The sequence below is a fragment of the Ramularia collo-cygni genome, assembly GCF_900074925.1.
Source record: "Ramularia collo-cygni strain URUG2 genome assembly, contig: RCC_scaffold24, whole genome shotgun sequence".
Lineage (NCBI taxonomy): Eukaryota > Fungi > Ascomycota > Dothideomycetes > Mycosphaerellales > Mycosphaerellaceae > Ramularia > Ramularia collo-cygni.
The window spans coordinates 375,958-389,601 of record NW_019716278.1 but is presented as its reverse complement, the minus strand read 5'-3'; the positions used below and the strand labels follow the sequence as shown (position 1 = coordinate 389,601).

At 52.1% G+C, this 13,644-nt stretch overlaps 7 protein-coding genes; 3 read left to right on the top strand and 4 right to left on the bottom strand.

Moving 5' to 3' along the window:
• Positions 1–251: 251 nt before the first annotated feature.
• On the top strand, positions 252–1,479 carry RCC_10810 (the record flags this gene model as incomplete). Of its 3 annotated transcripts, none has more annotated exons than XM_023776036.1 (4): positions 252–524; positions 594–785; positions 853–965; positions 1,021–1,027. In XM_023776036.1, the coding sequence occupies 4 exons, from the start codon at positions 252–254 to the stop codon at positions 1,025–1,027; spliced, it is 585 nt and encodes a 194-aa protein (XP_023631804.1). The 3 variants fall into 3 exon arrangements, with proteins under 3 accessions (XP_023631804.1, XP_023631805.1, XP_023631803.1); XM_023776037.1 differs by having other exon boundaries at positions 1,018–1,027; XM_023776035.1 differs by having other exon boundaries at positions 853–1,479.
• Positions 1,480–2,726: 1,247 nt separating this feature from the next.
• RCC_10809 (uncharacterized protein) lies at positions 2,727–4,034 on the top strand (the record flags this gene model as incomplete). Its single annotated transcript, XM_023776034.1, has 1 exon — positions 2,727–4,034. The coding sequence occupies one exon, from the start codon at positions 2,727–2,729 to the stop codon at positions 4,032–4,034; it is 1,308 nt and encodes a 435-aa protein (XP_023631802.1).
• Positions 4,035–5,599: 1,565 nt separating this feature from the next.
• RCC_10808 (uncharacterized protein) lies at positions 5,600–6,380 on the top strand (the record flags this gene model as incomplete). XM_023776033.1 has 3 exons in its annotated part: positions 5,600–5,658; positions 5,762–6,230; positions 6,297–6,380. The coding sequence occupies 3 exons, from the start codon at positions 5,600–5,602 to the stop codon at positions 6,378–6,380; spliced, it is 612 nt and encodes a 203-aa protein (XP_023631801.1).
• A 375-nt stretch (positions 6,381–6,755) lies between these two features.
• RCC_10807 (uncharacterized protein) lies at positions 6,756–7,540 on the bottom strand (the record flags this gene model as incomplete). XM_023776032.1 has 2 exons in its annotated part: positions 6,756–7,075; positions 7,132–7,540. The coding sequence occupies 2 exons, from the start codon at positions 7,538–7,540 to the stop codon at positions 6,756–6,758; spliced, it is 729 nt and encodes a 242-aa protein (XP_023631800.1).
• Positions 7,541–8,054: 514 nt separating this feature from the next.
• On the bottom strand, positions 8,055–9,131 carry RCC_10806 (probable cytochrome-c peroxidase precursor; the record flags this gene model as incomplete). XM_023776031.1 has 3 exons in its annotated part: positions 8,055–8,505; positions 8,558–8,609; positions 8,672–9,131. 3 exons carry the CDS (start codon positions 9,129–9,131, stop codon positions 8,055–8,057), a joined length of 963 nt encoding a protein of 320 aa, XP_023631799.1.
• Positions 9,132–9,754: 623 nt separating this feature from the next.
• On the bottom strand, positions 9,755–11,627 carry RCC_10805 (probable acyl-CoA synthetase; the record flags this gene model as incomplete). XM_023776030.1 has 3 exons in its annotated part: positions 9,755–10,090; positions 10,144–10,907; positions 10,964–11,627. The coding sequence occupies 3 exons, from the start codon at positions 11,625–11,627 to the stop codon at positions 9,755–9,757; spliced, it is 1,764 nt and encodes a 587-aa protein (XP_023631798.1).
• Positions 11,628–12,416: 789 nt separating this feature from the next.
• RCC_10804 (uncharacterized protein) lies at positions 12,417–13,477 on the bottom strand (the record flags this gene model as incomplete). XM_023776029.1 has 4 exons in its annotated part: positions 12,417–12,844; positions 12,896–12,966; positions 13,052–13,269; positions 13,331–13,477. 4 exons carry the CDS (start codon positions 13,475–13,477, stop codon positions 12,417–12,419), a joined length of 864 nt encoding a protein of 287 aa, XP_023631797.1.
• Between the last annotated feature and the right edge of the window lie 167 nt (positions 13,478–13,644).

Below are 13,644 nucleotides of genomic sequence, written 5' to 3'. Positions count from 1 at the left end.
GCGAGGTAGACTATAGGTCTAGCTAAGGAGCTAGACTTAAGCTCGGAGCTACTAGATGTTCCAAAATAGATAAACTCTAATTTTAATTTACTTAAGGGAAAATTCCTCGGCTATATAGTCCTGCCTAAGTCACGTGGCTACTTAAGCCTTAGGCATACATGCTCAGTTCTCAAGTGGAGACTTTGAGAACACCAGCTCAATGAACTTCACTTCACCATTGTCGATTGCGATTGAAAGACATCATCACCATCATGCCGGCCATCAATCCACTCCCCGTGCTGCGCAGCTGCGCCTTCCGTCCACGACAGCCACTCTTGCGATCCACCAATGCGGTCATTGGGGTCAAGAGACCTGCGCATCGCTCGTTTGCGGACAAAAAGAGCGCAGACCTGCCGGCCGCTGATCAAGATGCCGTCGGACCGAACATGCAACAACAGGAGCACGTCAGCGAGGAAGCCGCGAAAATGGCCAAGGTCCAAGGTGGAGAGGGTCCTGATATGAGCCAGGGCACGCCTGTGCAGGATGTAAGTAATGTGAGGAGGGGATTGGGAAGGTGACCACGCTACGTAGGCATTGTGCTGATCGCGGCGCAGATTCTCAAGAAGGAAAAGGACACACGCAAAAATGCGCCGCAGGTCATCAAGGACGACATCAAGAGCGGGAAGCCGCCGGCAAAGCCTTCGACACGCACATTCTCAACTCTCGCACGGCGACAGATGGAGGTCACGCCGAGCTCTGGTGCTGGCTCTCTGGATCCGTCAATGATGCCTAGCGCTGCCCAACAGGTGAGTGTTACGTGGCAATCTTGCCGGCAATGAAACGTGTGAACTCAGCCAACACGGAAGTCCTTAGGCTCAATACACTGCCGATCTTGATGCATCATCCAGCCTGCCCGAAGAAACCAAGGGTCACAAATTTCCCCTGCCTGATCTGCCTCTGCCGCCTACGGGTGCAAAGGACTACAGGTACGATCCTGTTGTCATGCAAGTGACCAATTTGCTCATGCAGGATGGCAAGAAGGGAGTAGCACAGCGCAACATGGCCGCCATCCTCACCATACTCCGTACCACCCCTCCACCGACATACAACCCAAATAGACCACTTCTTCCTGGCGCCCCGCCCGCGAGCCACCTACCCCTGAATCCAACCCTATATCTCACATTAGCCATTGACAGCGTGGCACCACTCCTCCGCATTCGATCACAGAAGGGTGCGGCGGGTGGAGGTGTGGCTCTTCAAATCCCAGTACCTCTTGGTCTGCGACAGCGAAGACGGCAAGCGTGCGAATGGATCCTTGACGCAGCACAAAAGCGAAAAAGCAGGGGCAGCGGGAAGGACATGTTTGCACAAAAAGTCGCAGAGGAGTTGATTGCTGTTGTTGAGGGGAAATCTGCAGTGTGGGAGAAGAGGCAAGGTGTGCACAAACTTGCCACGACAGCACGGAGTAACCTCAACTACGGTAAAACTGGAAGGAGATGATGACTCTTCTCTGTATATATTTTGTACTATGAAGGCAACCCATTACCGACATCATAGCAGTATAAGTCTATTTTGTGATGTTCATGCCTTGCTTGCATGTCAGATGACGCTTAAGCGAATGCGAGACGGTCGAGAAACATGCTTACCTAGGTACTCCAAGCTTTTCGAATGCCTGTGACGCCTTATGGGCATTCGTTCGATTAGAAAAGCGCGACTCTGTCACTCAGGATTGATATGTCACGTTGCATGCAGTGAATGGGTATATTTGCTAAAACGTTTCCTGGTTGACATATTCACTCCGTCGAGTTAGGATCGACGACAATTATGGGAGCCGATGCTCAGTCAAACATTTCCTGGTCCCCGGCCTCAGAGCATCGATATACCTACGCACCTAGTCTACATGACCTCACACTCCTGGGTCCGTCCTCAATGCTACCACAGTGCCCAGCTCACTACCCCAACCCTAACCCTACGATTTCCATTTAACGCGACCCTGTTTGAACTCGAGCTACCTCTATGCCGGAAGAGCCGTCGCCCTCTACTATCGCCTATAACAGGTACAAATGAGTCTAGTGTGTCCCTAATATAGGTCATGGTTCTGCGTCGAGGAGCCGCGTGGCCAGGCGGTCGAGACTTTCAGCTTTCGTATTATCCGAGGCTACCCCTGGCGGCTATGAAACATCACATACAACATCCTTCACCTCACGGAGCGATGCCGACTGCTTGAATGCGACTAGCGGCTCTGTTGCCCTCGTACTCCCGGGGCGACCATTGCAGCAAGTGCTGATATTGCCATTCCTTCGGCCTGTCGGCTTGTCGGCTGTGAGTGGGGCTGTGAATGGCTGACGAGATTGGTGGACAAAGCAATGTATGCCATCTCACCATAACACTGCTCCTTGCAGCACGACAGCGATTGAAGCGTTTGGTCTTGCGAGGAATGTCAGATCATGATCCGTTGACCATTGGACAGGGAGAAAGAGGGAACATGAGGTCAAGCCTTGAGATCTCTCCACGTCAAACAAGCATTTTTTGGAGAGATCGGCACTCGCCGCTAGTGGTTCCGAGGAACCCTGCAACTTTCACGCGCTTTGTTGCCTCGCCTTGCGCCATTTGGCCTCGTGCTGACGTGTCTAAGGATTCCCCCCCGATCCTTCTCCTCTGCAATACTCTTAACTACTCACCGTGACTCACTCTAGATTTCTCAATACTCAAGTGAAGTCGCCATATTATTGACCAAAACCACCACAATGAGCCGCACCACCGGCATGTTCGCCTTCGCAGCCTGCACGTTGGGCGCCTGTGCTTTTTTGATTCCTCCCGGCGTTGCACTGGCTAGCACCGATGGTCCGCTTACATACCCTACATCAAACACCAAGAGTTTTGCTCTCCAACTTCCCTGCTCGGAATGCGTATTCTCATCCAGAGACGAGGCTGTCGCCGACCATGCTGAGGATGATGTCTTCTGGGTTACTGGTGGCGCCAACACAGTGATTCTGAACTTCACCGTATCCGACGATGGCGAGRGACTGGCACTCAATGGGGAGGACATTTACCCGATCCGATTCACGTCACATAATCTTGCCAGGACGTTTGTCGACCAAGTGCCCGCGATCACGACATGGGAGGACATTGAATCCCGAACTGCGAGGACCACACCGCTCGAACTTACTGGGTCAGCGGTGATTGTCAACTCCGAGGACGCGATCTCGCCCCAGGGCGATGTAATGGTATCTCTCAAGCATACCATCCTCGAGCTGGAGCATCAAAGCGTATCGGTCGATGCCGTCTCAATAAAGCTGCTGAAGACTGCATCTGGGGAGCTTATGATCGCACACGTCGAGACCGTGGAAAGACTACCTCCACGGCCAAATGATGCGTTCGGGCGGCCACCACCATTCGAGCTCGAGCGTTTCGAGGAGGTTACTGATGAGCTCGGAAGCTCACTAATCCCGTCAGGGCTTTTCCATGTCGAGGGTCCACGTCCGGATAATATCGGATCTTTGAAGGAGTGTGATGTGCTTCCCACCGCGTTGTGCAAGCTCAGGGCTGCGGTCCAGACCAAAATACATAGCATGAAGGATGGCATCAGAAAGGGAGGATGCCATGGGTCCAAAGGCATGGGTCGTCCGTCTTTCATGGATCGTCTGCCTGAACACATCAGGCCACACTTTCTACGTCCAGATCATGACGAAGACGGCCCGCCCTCACCCCACCACGGCCGCCCTCACCACATGCGGCCTCATGGGCATCACCACCATCATCACGAGCACAGCTTTATGCAGTCGTTCTCTAGTGGCTTCACTGCTGTACTCATTCCTACATTGGCTGGTATTGCCRTAGGAATGATCGTCAGCCTACTTGGTCTCTTTGTTGGCAGATTTATAAGGTTCCTCTGGATTCGGGTCTACCGTGGAGACCGTCGTGGCTACGCCAGTGTTGCACTTGATGACAGCTGTGTCGAAGCTGACGCGGAGAAGGGGTTCCCGCCGGAGGAGGATGTGGAGGAGCTTCCTGCTTACKAGCATGCACCGGCATATGTCGAGGTCATGAAGTAGCGTGTGGCTTGTGGTGGATGGGTCTCCGCTGACGTTGACTTATGTACTGCGAAAATGAATCAGGTTTAAGCAAACACAACGGCGTTCAGTTGGCTGAGCAATGAACTCGATGGATCGTCTTGGGCCGGCGTACGGATTGTCCCTGTGGTATGATTTGATTGCGCTACTGCATGGGGGATCGTCGTCGGAGAGCGAGCTATTGGTCGTGGCTCTAGAGCTAATGCGTCAGGYATTCTTTGTCATGACAGCTTCCGCCAACCTACGGTCATGTCAAATTGCATTCGATGGCTGTCAACGTAGCACTGAAGACAGATCTCGCTTCGATCTCAGCCGTAAGCCTTTGAAAGCGCCGAGCTGGTGTTTCGCATGGTGGGAGCGGATCMCAAAGGAAAGTTCTGCTTGGCTTGGCGCAACAGACCGGTCGAGGCTATACTTGGGGTTGTACCAAGAATCAAGATCTTGTCCGGAGTGGTGTGTGATCTTGTATCACATCCGGCAGCTGCCGTGACGATAGCCGCGATAATAAGGGGATACACTGGCCAGAACTGACCGGCATGGCAGTGGTCGGGCTCCAAAGTGCCTTCCAAATGGCGCTCGATCTGGGCCTCGTCTTGGCATTTGGATATCCAGATCSAAACTGTATACCTACTGTACCTACAATTGAGTATTGAGACGCGTTCGGCAAGCCTCTGGCATTTTGAACAACACCAGCCCGGGATGCTTCGCTTGTGAACAACACGTGTTACAAGGCGATGATGGCGCGACCCTTCGCTTCCCACACCTCAGCTGAGCGACGATGCACAGGTGAGGTGGGATCCGAATTCCGGAAGTTCCGCCGATCGCGCCGCCGGCCGTTGCCATCCGGCCCTTGGTGTCGTTGGAACACTTAGTCACGAACGTCTTTTGTGCTGCAAAACCTTGCCGCCAGTTTCAAGCCAAATGCTAAGAATTGGYCAACCGTGTATGGCAGTATCAGCCTAAGGTTGCGCCGCGAACATGGTAAAATCTGCAGGGAAATCTGGGCGTCGATTGACCCTTTTTACGGCCATGATTCAAGAGATATAGGCACGCGGTCCCCCGTCGTTGCAACTGATACCCTTTTCCAAAACGTTTCGCACCAAACACCTTCTCACACGCAACACAATCGTCACTATCCATCATTCCTCGACCAAGACTCGCAGAGTTGCAAAAATTCCACCGCACGCTAGTGCGATCTCATCTGGCTGCACTCGATTGCTTCGACCTTCCGCGGCCAAAATTCCATTTTCCGAATCAGGCAAAGAGGAAAACCTTCAGTCACAACGCATCACCACCTGGCAAGGCTTGACTTCAAACCCGAGGAGGGTACTCCGTAGCAGATTGTGTGCGGTCAGCGTCTGCATTTTTGCCTACATCCTCGTGGTTTCCCATCCGATAATCTGGTTCCTTTATTGCACAGCATTTCACTCGTTCATAATTTGCATAAGTTGAACGATTCATTATACAGCAACTACATTCGTCTATCAAATCGCATATCGACGAAGCCTTCGTTCACGGATCAAACATTGTACTCCCTCTTTCCAACGATGATGATGCAGCACGTGCCCGAGGGTACGCACGCTCAACAAACCTGCTCATCCACGAGGTGAGTAATGAATGGAATGGAATGAGGATGTAGGGCTAGGGCTTGATCGAAAGAGAGTCCGATGCATCGAACGATATGTACAAGACTGACTTTGTTAAACTAGCGAGCAGCAGCTCAACAATCAGAGATATGCTGCTGCAGCCGCCAGCGCAAAGAACCTCACGCCTCCTCCTAGCCATGCTGGAACTCCCAGAAGCTCCACGGGGATGAGCTTGCCAGCTAGTCTGGCGTATGATGATTCACGAAGACGATATGTTGCACCAGCATTGAATCGGGCATTCTCGTCCGAGGATGAAGACGAGCTTGATGACAGGCTAGAAGACGACGATTCCACGACTTCAAGCTTGTTTCCTTCATCCATGTACCGGATTCGAGCGGTGTCGAAAAGAAACCCGGCACGCACGCGTTCCGAATCCTCATCCTCACTCTCACAACCAGCGGGCAGCGTCTCGCGGATGCCAGACTCTTCAGCCTCGCGACCTGATTCTGGCAAAGAATCACGATCGATGACGCCGGACATGATGACTGCTTCCGCACCCATGTCTGCTGCTTTTGCTCGACTGAACCACAAGGTATGTCGTCTTATCGATCTATTCTGAAGAACCGCTTCCACCGAACTTAGCTGATCATGGTGATAGGATGCTCCTGAAAGAATGCAACGAGGGAGATCGTTGCCTCTTAGCCAGAATCTGGGAGCGAAGATGTTCGAGGGTGCTGCCTAGACGTTCACACGGCGATCGGCAGTGCGACACAGCGGCACAGAGACATAAGCTCTCTGATATGCGACTATGAATTGATGATCTGGGTGTTTTTAGCGATGGCGTCCCGAAGATTAATAGCCTGTAACAATTGTCAGATGAATTCATGGCCTAGGCGGCTTGCAAGGCCGCCAGGAAGTTCGCGTAACGGATATGGGCGATGTGGAACTATGGTACATGCAATCGATAAGCTTGAACTTGAAGACATGACATTTCTTGCATTCTGAACTCTGATCTATGTTGTACAGTCGCTTGAGCTTGTCAGGAACAACTGCGTACTCATTATCAACGACTCCCTCGTAAAAGCATGGACTTCATGTTCACAACAACACCAATTCATCATTCATGATCAACCGCCAGAACCTCGCTCTCATCCGTCTCACTGGTACCCACCAAAGTCCCCCAATCACTCTCAGTCAAGCTCTCCTTCAAATAATCAAGATCATCCTCATCCAGATCCTCAAACTCAACTTCTTCCTCGTGGCCCTCGGCCTGTGTAAGCAAAACGACAATGCCGCCCTTCTTGATACCACGAAGCTCGCCAACGGTATTTCCGCCAGCCCAGCGTCGAATTGGAGTAGCGAGTTGGTACAGCGCATCAAATTGGTCTAGAATCTCTTCGACTGGTTTGCCGGTGAGTCGCATAAAGGGTTCTGGGTCTGCATGGTGGTCAGTTTGGACCTAAGGAGATGGAGGGGGGGAATAGAAGACATACCGAATCGGCGTTTCAGCTCTTTGATGAAGGCGAGATGGTCTTTGCGAGACCATTTCTGTAAGAATGATGACTTTACGCCGAGTTTGGGCGAAGTTGGAGCTTCGACGCTCTCTGCGGAACGAAGAGCTTTTGTGGGACTGGCTTGCTGCTCAGCAGCGTCGTCCTTGTTGTCGATAGTGGGCGGCGAGGGCGCGGGTCGCAGTTGCGCGGCGGGAATGGGCGCCACGTCGTCTTCTCCGTCGTCTTCTTCGTCGTCTTCGTCGTCTTCTTCTTCGTCGTCACTTTGCGTGAGGTCGATGACCTCTTCTGGTGTGGCTATTCTGGCCCTTTTCGCCGGAGGAGGAGAGACGACTTCGTTGTCGCTGACCTCGATAGATTCGTATATAATCTCGTGCTTGAGGGACGCCATGGTTGCTTGGCTGTTGTGGATGTTGTGGAAGCGAAATGTGTTTGTGTTTGTGAGAGGYGAAATGTTGGAGAGGACGCATAGTGAGTAGTGAGTGGTATTTGAAGGAAGATGGACAATGGATGTTTTTCTTTGCGTGACAATAGGCAGGGAAAAATGTGTTGGTATTGTGAAAAATGTGAAAGGTCATGTCTGGTATCCATTCACTTGGAACTGGCGAATTTTTAGCGTGTGGCTGAGATCATTGCTCGGTTTACTTACACTCTTCGGAATGCAACTCCGCTGATAATCACACGTCCTCCTAGTCCTGATCGCTGATAACAATTTGTAGTCGAGATGCAATCGTTCATAGCTCCAGTCCACAGTTGCAAAACGCTTGCATTCATGGTATATTAYTCTGCTTATCACCCGAGCGGGAGTGCCTGGGCATCTATCTCTATTTCCAATATCAACATGCAACACACCAGTATTGCTGGATCTCACCGCCAACATATGATCCGGTTCGCGCGAGGTTCCCTCATAATCTCGATCTGATCTGCTGGTTGTGCTTGCGAAGCGGCTCCGCTTCCCCATACCGATCCACTTCGTCCTCCTTGCCAGGATTTGAGCTCTTCTTCGGTGCAGCGTGATATCCTCCCTTGAGGTTGTCTGTGTTCACGACCTTTCCAGACTCGTCCCTTTGAATGCCAAGTTCGACCAGCTTGGCGAACACCTTCGAGAAGTCCTCGAAGAACTTGTCCTTGTCGCTGGCGTAGAGTTRAACGTATTTCTTGAAGCTTGGGTCCTCAAGCAATGCAAGATCGGTGGGCAACATCATCAACTCTTCCTCTGCATCTTCGTCGTAGTAGACGTACTGTCGTACACCGTTGTCCAGTACCTTTTCGCGCCACTCTCGGTCCATCATGAGCTTGTAGTAACTGTTCGAGAATCGCGTCGGGTTGTTTACCCAAGCACCGTGAAAGCCGGATCTATGAACGTTAGGAAACTTCATAATAGCAAATCCCACATGCGGTGACTCACCTGTCTGAATGACATCTCCCCAGGWTGTGTGCACCTGAAAGCGCAACGATCTCTGTGAACAAAAGATCAGTACTGCTATGACATCGAACACATCCCATACACTAAGTCACATACCTTGGTCATTGAAACCCATGCGTCCGAAGATATGCCTCAAGTGATCGCTACCCAAGGCACCGTCTGGTAGGCGACCACGAGGCGGTAGCTTGCTATCATCCACGTAGTCCGTCCGTCCAGGATACCAATCGATCTTAGGACCTCCCATGGCTTCAATCGCAACGACGCCAGCAAGAGTCCACAAGTCTGCATATGTGATCCAGGGGTATTTGGCCTTTACAGGTTCGAGGAAGACTCTTGCGTGTTGAAGCCCCGCGTTCGCTGGATCACCTCCTTCGGCTTCGTATCTCATTCCAGCTCCATTGCTGCCTCCAGTGTCTGTCTCCGCACAGTATGTCCCGGCTGAATGCCATGCGAGTCGTACAAGAACAGGTCCGGCAGAGCCATCGTCGTATTCGGGTTGCTTCAGAAGAGAGATGATGTCCTTCTTGACCTCGGTGAAGTCGTGTGTGTTGGCCATGGTTGTTACTGTCTGTCTTTGTGTGTTGGGTGAGGAGGTTTGGTGTGGGATAAGACAGATGCAAGTGATGAAGTGATGAAAGAGGCGCTCCCTACCGCGAAGTGGCAATCACTCACTCATAACGTCGAACCCACTGTTGCTATATTGTCCTCGTCATGCTCGTACCGGCCGAATGAACAGCCTCGGCGATACTGATTCGTCGTTAGGATGAAACCGTGCGATGATAAAGAAAAAATCGGGCTAGCTTGAGCGAGCCGAAGCCAGCGATATCGGTAGATGAGCCGAAGTTGCATGTGCTAATCTTAAGATCTATGACCTCAGCACAACATTCCGGGAATAAACTGTGCGATGGAGCGTAGATCCTCGGCYGTAGCGCTTGAGTCGATATTGTATGGTCCAGATGATGTTCTGGACGAGGGATCAATGAAGTTGTCGTCCAGTGCTCACTCCTCTCATTTTGCAATCCATTCCCTTGTGGCGGCTTCATCCAGATCGTCCAGATCATCCAGTCCACATCATCCAGATCTTCCAAGTGCCGTGAATGGGAAGGAGGGTTGGCTCAAAATATACATTGGCACTATGTAAACTCATTTCAAACATCGGAAGGCTGTCGCCAGCCAAGATCAAAGCTTTGCGCCTTGCTTCTTCATCTTCGCCTTCTCTTGATCCCTCATCAACCGTCGCAAGATCTTGCCACTCGGCGACTTTGGCACAACATCGATGAACTCTATCCCTCCCCGTAGCCACTTGTAKTTGGTCTTGTGGTCTTCCACGTGTTTCGCGATGGCCCTCTTCAGACTTTCGTCATCGCCCTTGCTGCCTGGTTGCTTGACAACAAACGCCTTGGGGATCTCTCCCTCTCTTTCGGACGGGATTCCAATAACGACAACATCGTTGACAGCCTCGTGAGTCAGGAGATGTGCCYCCAATTCAGCTGGCGCTACCTGGTGTCCTTTGGTCTATGAAAACTTAGTAAAGCGCGGCGAAAGCTACTTGGGGAAACGGGACTCACCTTGATCAACTCCTTGATGCGGTCTACGATGAAGATGTGTTCATGGCCATTCTGGCTCTTCGCAATCACAGCCTCATCGCCAGTCCGCATATACCTTCCATCGGCCTCATCAACAAAGGTTTCTCTGTTGGCCTTGTCGTTGTTCAAATAGCCTAAAACAACCGAAGGTGACTTGACCCACAGCTCACCAGGCTGATCGTAGCCTGTGATCTCGTTGCCCTCCACGGTGACAACGCGTGCAGTGATACCTGGAAGGAGAGATCCTGAGCTGCCAAACCAGATATCATTCTTCCACGTTGAACAAACAACGGTCGCAGTCTCTGTCAGACCGTATCCTTGTCGAACCGCCCACTTCGGAAACTGCTGCGAAAGTTCGTCGGCCGTCTCCTTTCCGAGAGGCGCTGCACCGGTAAAGCATCCGCGAACGCTCGACATGTCGAACTTCTTGCACTCTTCCTTTTGCTTCGTTAGATGGATGATCATGGGTGGAACCAGGTACAGCATGTTGATCTTGTAGTTTTGGATGGACGAGAGAAGCCAGTTGAAGTCATACTTGGGAAGGATGATAACACCATCGCCACGGTAAGGCCCGCTGTGCGCGATGACAATGAGCCCATAGATGTGTGACAGCGGAAGGAGACCGAGTCCATTCTCCGTGTAGTGTTTGTTCTTGTGCTCCTCGCAAAGCTCTTGCCTGTCTGGACTTTCGTGGGTGTTGATTTGCAGAGTGTTGGCGATGACGTTGTAATGTGATATCATGACACCTGCAAAGTGCAGATTAGCGATTTTGCGTGTACCTTCAACGATGACTTATGCTCACCCTTGGGAAGTCCAGAAGTTCCTGAGGAGTAGCACAAAAACGCACAACGTTTCTTTCCATCGCCCTGTTTCCAGCTCTCATCGGCTGGTTTTATTGGAGGAAGCTGCGAGCCAGCTTTGATAAGGTCGTCGATTGTCTTGTGTCCGGGATTGGACATACCGCCTGTGATCTTCTCCGGCAGAGGCAGGACGTAGATTTTATCGTTTGGTAGTTGAGAATTCTTCACGCCATCCTTGCAAGTTTGCAGCAGCGGCAAGCAGGTGAAGATGGCTTTCGCACCAGAATCGTTCATCTGATACTCCAGCTCAGATGGACTGTAGGCCGCATTGACGCAGGTCAAAATTCCACCGATTCTGTGAACTGCCCAGCCGAGAGTAAGGTAATCAATCTGGTTCAAGCTGAAGACTGCCACGACCTTGTCCCATTCYGAGCCCTCGTTCGGCTTGAAACCAAACTCTTCGCAAAGTGCACGGGAGAGATGATCAACTCGCTCTTTCATATCCAATGCCGTGAAGCTCCGGCCAGACAATGCGCAGGTAAATGGTGGCTTCGAGTATCCCAGTGGGAAGCGACCATAATGTTCGTCAAACATGAATCGCTCCAGAGAAATCGAGTCGGGTATCTCTGGCAATTGGGGTACCCATGATGGCGAGGTGAAAGGCATTGTTACGGTTGAGAGGGAGGGAGGAAGGGTACGCGTGAGGGTTATGCAATGTGCGAGAAGCAGGTGAAGGAAATGGGAGGAAGGTCACTCTGCTGACCTTGAGGATAGGATGATCCTGCTGGCCGCGGCTGTCCCCAAGCTCTGACCACGCTGCCAGCCATCGCTGTGATGCCCAGATGGCCTTTGCTGTTTACATCCTAGAGTTCGCCAGTGGGCGGAGCCCCGCTTTCCCCGTATTTTTGCTCGGCTCGAAGGAGCTGGAGCTGGGGAGATCGATCTGTGGGAGCGCTTGGACCACGCGCTTTGGGCAACATCCATGGTCACGGGAACAAACACGACGATCTTGGATACGACCTTTGGACGTCACGTCCTCCTCCTCACCTACGAGCATTTGTTGATTACTTTGGCATTGAGAGATTGAATTCAAACGATTGCATGCCAGCTGGGGAACTCCTACGACGGAATGGAATGCTTCGCGTGTCAGGATCTTTCCCGGACTTGCCTCGCTGCCGAGAAAGAGCCATGCCCATGTCCATGCCAGTAATTTGTAACTCCACTCTTCTTAACGGCATCCTTCCCATACCGTTCAGCATCCAGTGCGCATAGTCTACCGCCCTGGCAGGCCTTGCATGAACTCCAGTGCAACGTTTTCCTAGATCGCACTTGATCGCGTGCCTTGGAGAGTGTGTGACCAGTGCAGCTGGTCAGCATAGCCGAAAAAGAGCGTAGGAGTCGATCGTTTCGACTTGAGATGAACTCAGAAAGGTGTGTTTCCCCGACACTTCTGTATTAAAGCAAGCCAGCGGCGGCGACGGCGTTCCGAATATGCTGTTGCGTGGTACACCCGCAACCATTGGCGGTGTATGCCTTGAGGCATTCCCAGCAGAAATTCGTGTGGCATACCGCGCACATCATACTGCTACATCCGCCGGATTTTTGAATTGGCTTATTGCAATGCGGGCAAGGCTTCGAGATCTTCAAAAGCATTGCACGAGACTTGTCATCCTCGTCTGTCCGGCCCTTGATTCGGTTTTGATAGTCGGCGCATGTCTCTGGGGTGTGATCTGGCCGGTCGCAGGGAACGCATGCTCGATGGCCGCATTCGTTGCAGACGCAAATCTTCTCAGCCTCATCCGATGGCTGCTTCTTTGAATTCTTCCCTCCCTTGGCCGTCTTCCGTGGCTCGGGCAGTTGCTCGTGTACTTGGCCTGCCTTGCCTGGTAAAGGTTAGTGATTTGTATGCTCAAGGAGGTTTTACTGCCACCAACATGTGGGGTTCAGACACCACCGCCAATTCGGCACAGTGTCCGCGACGTGACGACGCTCAAGCTCCTGGAATCTGGTGAATCGTCAGTGGCTGTTCCAAGAGGTACTGCCTATGTTGATGACAACTGGCAGCACGAGCCGTCCAGCAGACCACTCACCTCTTGAACACCTTCTTCGTCGCAGCATTCTGCACATTCACCTCTCGCATCACCTCTGGGCACTCTGGGCATCTGACCCCGAACATCTTGCCGTCTTTTCCAAACTCGAAGGTGCCGCCTTCCACGCGCGCTTCCACCCACTTCCGGAGACATGCTATGCAGGTGTTGATGAGGTGCTCGCATTCACTGGAAGGGTTGAAATTGGGGAAGAACTTGGTCTAGAAAACGAAGTCAGCGGGTCAGCGAGGTCTCTTAAGCAATGATGCCAAGGATGATTACCATGCGTAGCGTGCTGCAGCTCGAGCAGCGGAAACGCGGTGCCTGCACCTTCTTCCTCTTCTTAGGCGGCGCGGTAGCCTCCTCGTATGTCTGGATATCGGCGACATTGGCGAGAGCATTCACGTTCGAGCGAAGGTTTCTCGCCATGGCGAGGGTGGGATGAGAGTTCGTGGATGTTGTTGTTGATGTTCAAGAAATTTTGGCTCAAGAGGGTCCGGTYTGAAGGTAGGTCAGCAGAGAACGCAGCGAACCTTATCTTAATCAGGCAGCCGTGACGTGGCCGGGCAAGTGAAGGGAAGGCACCAGGTCGTCAC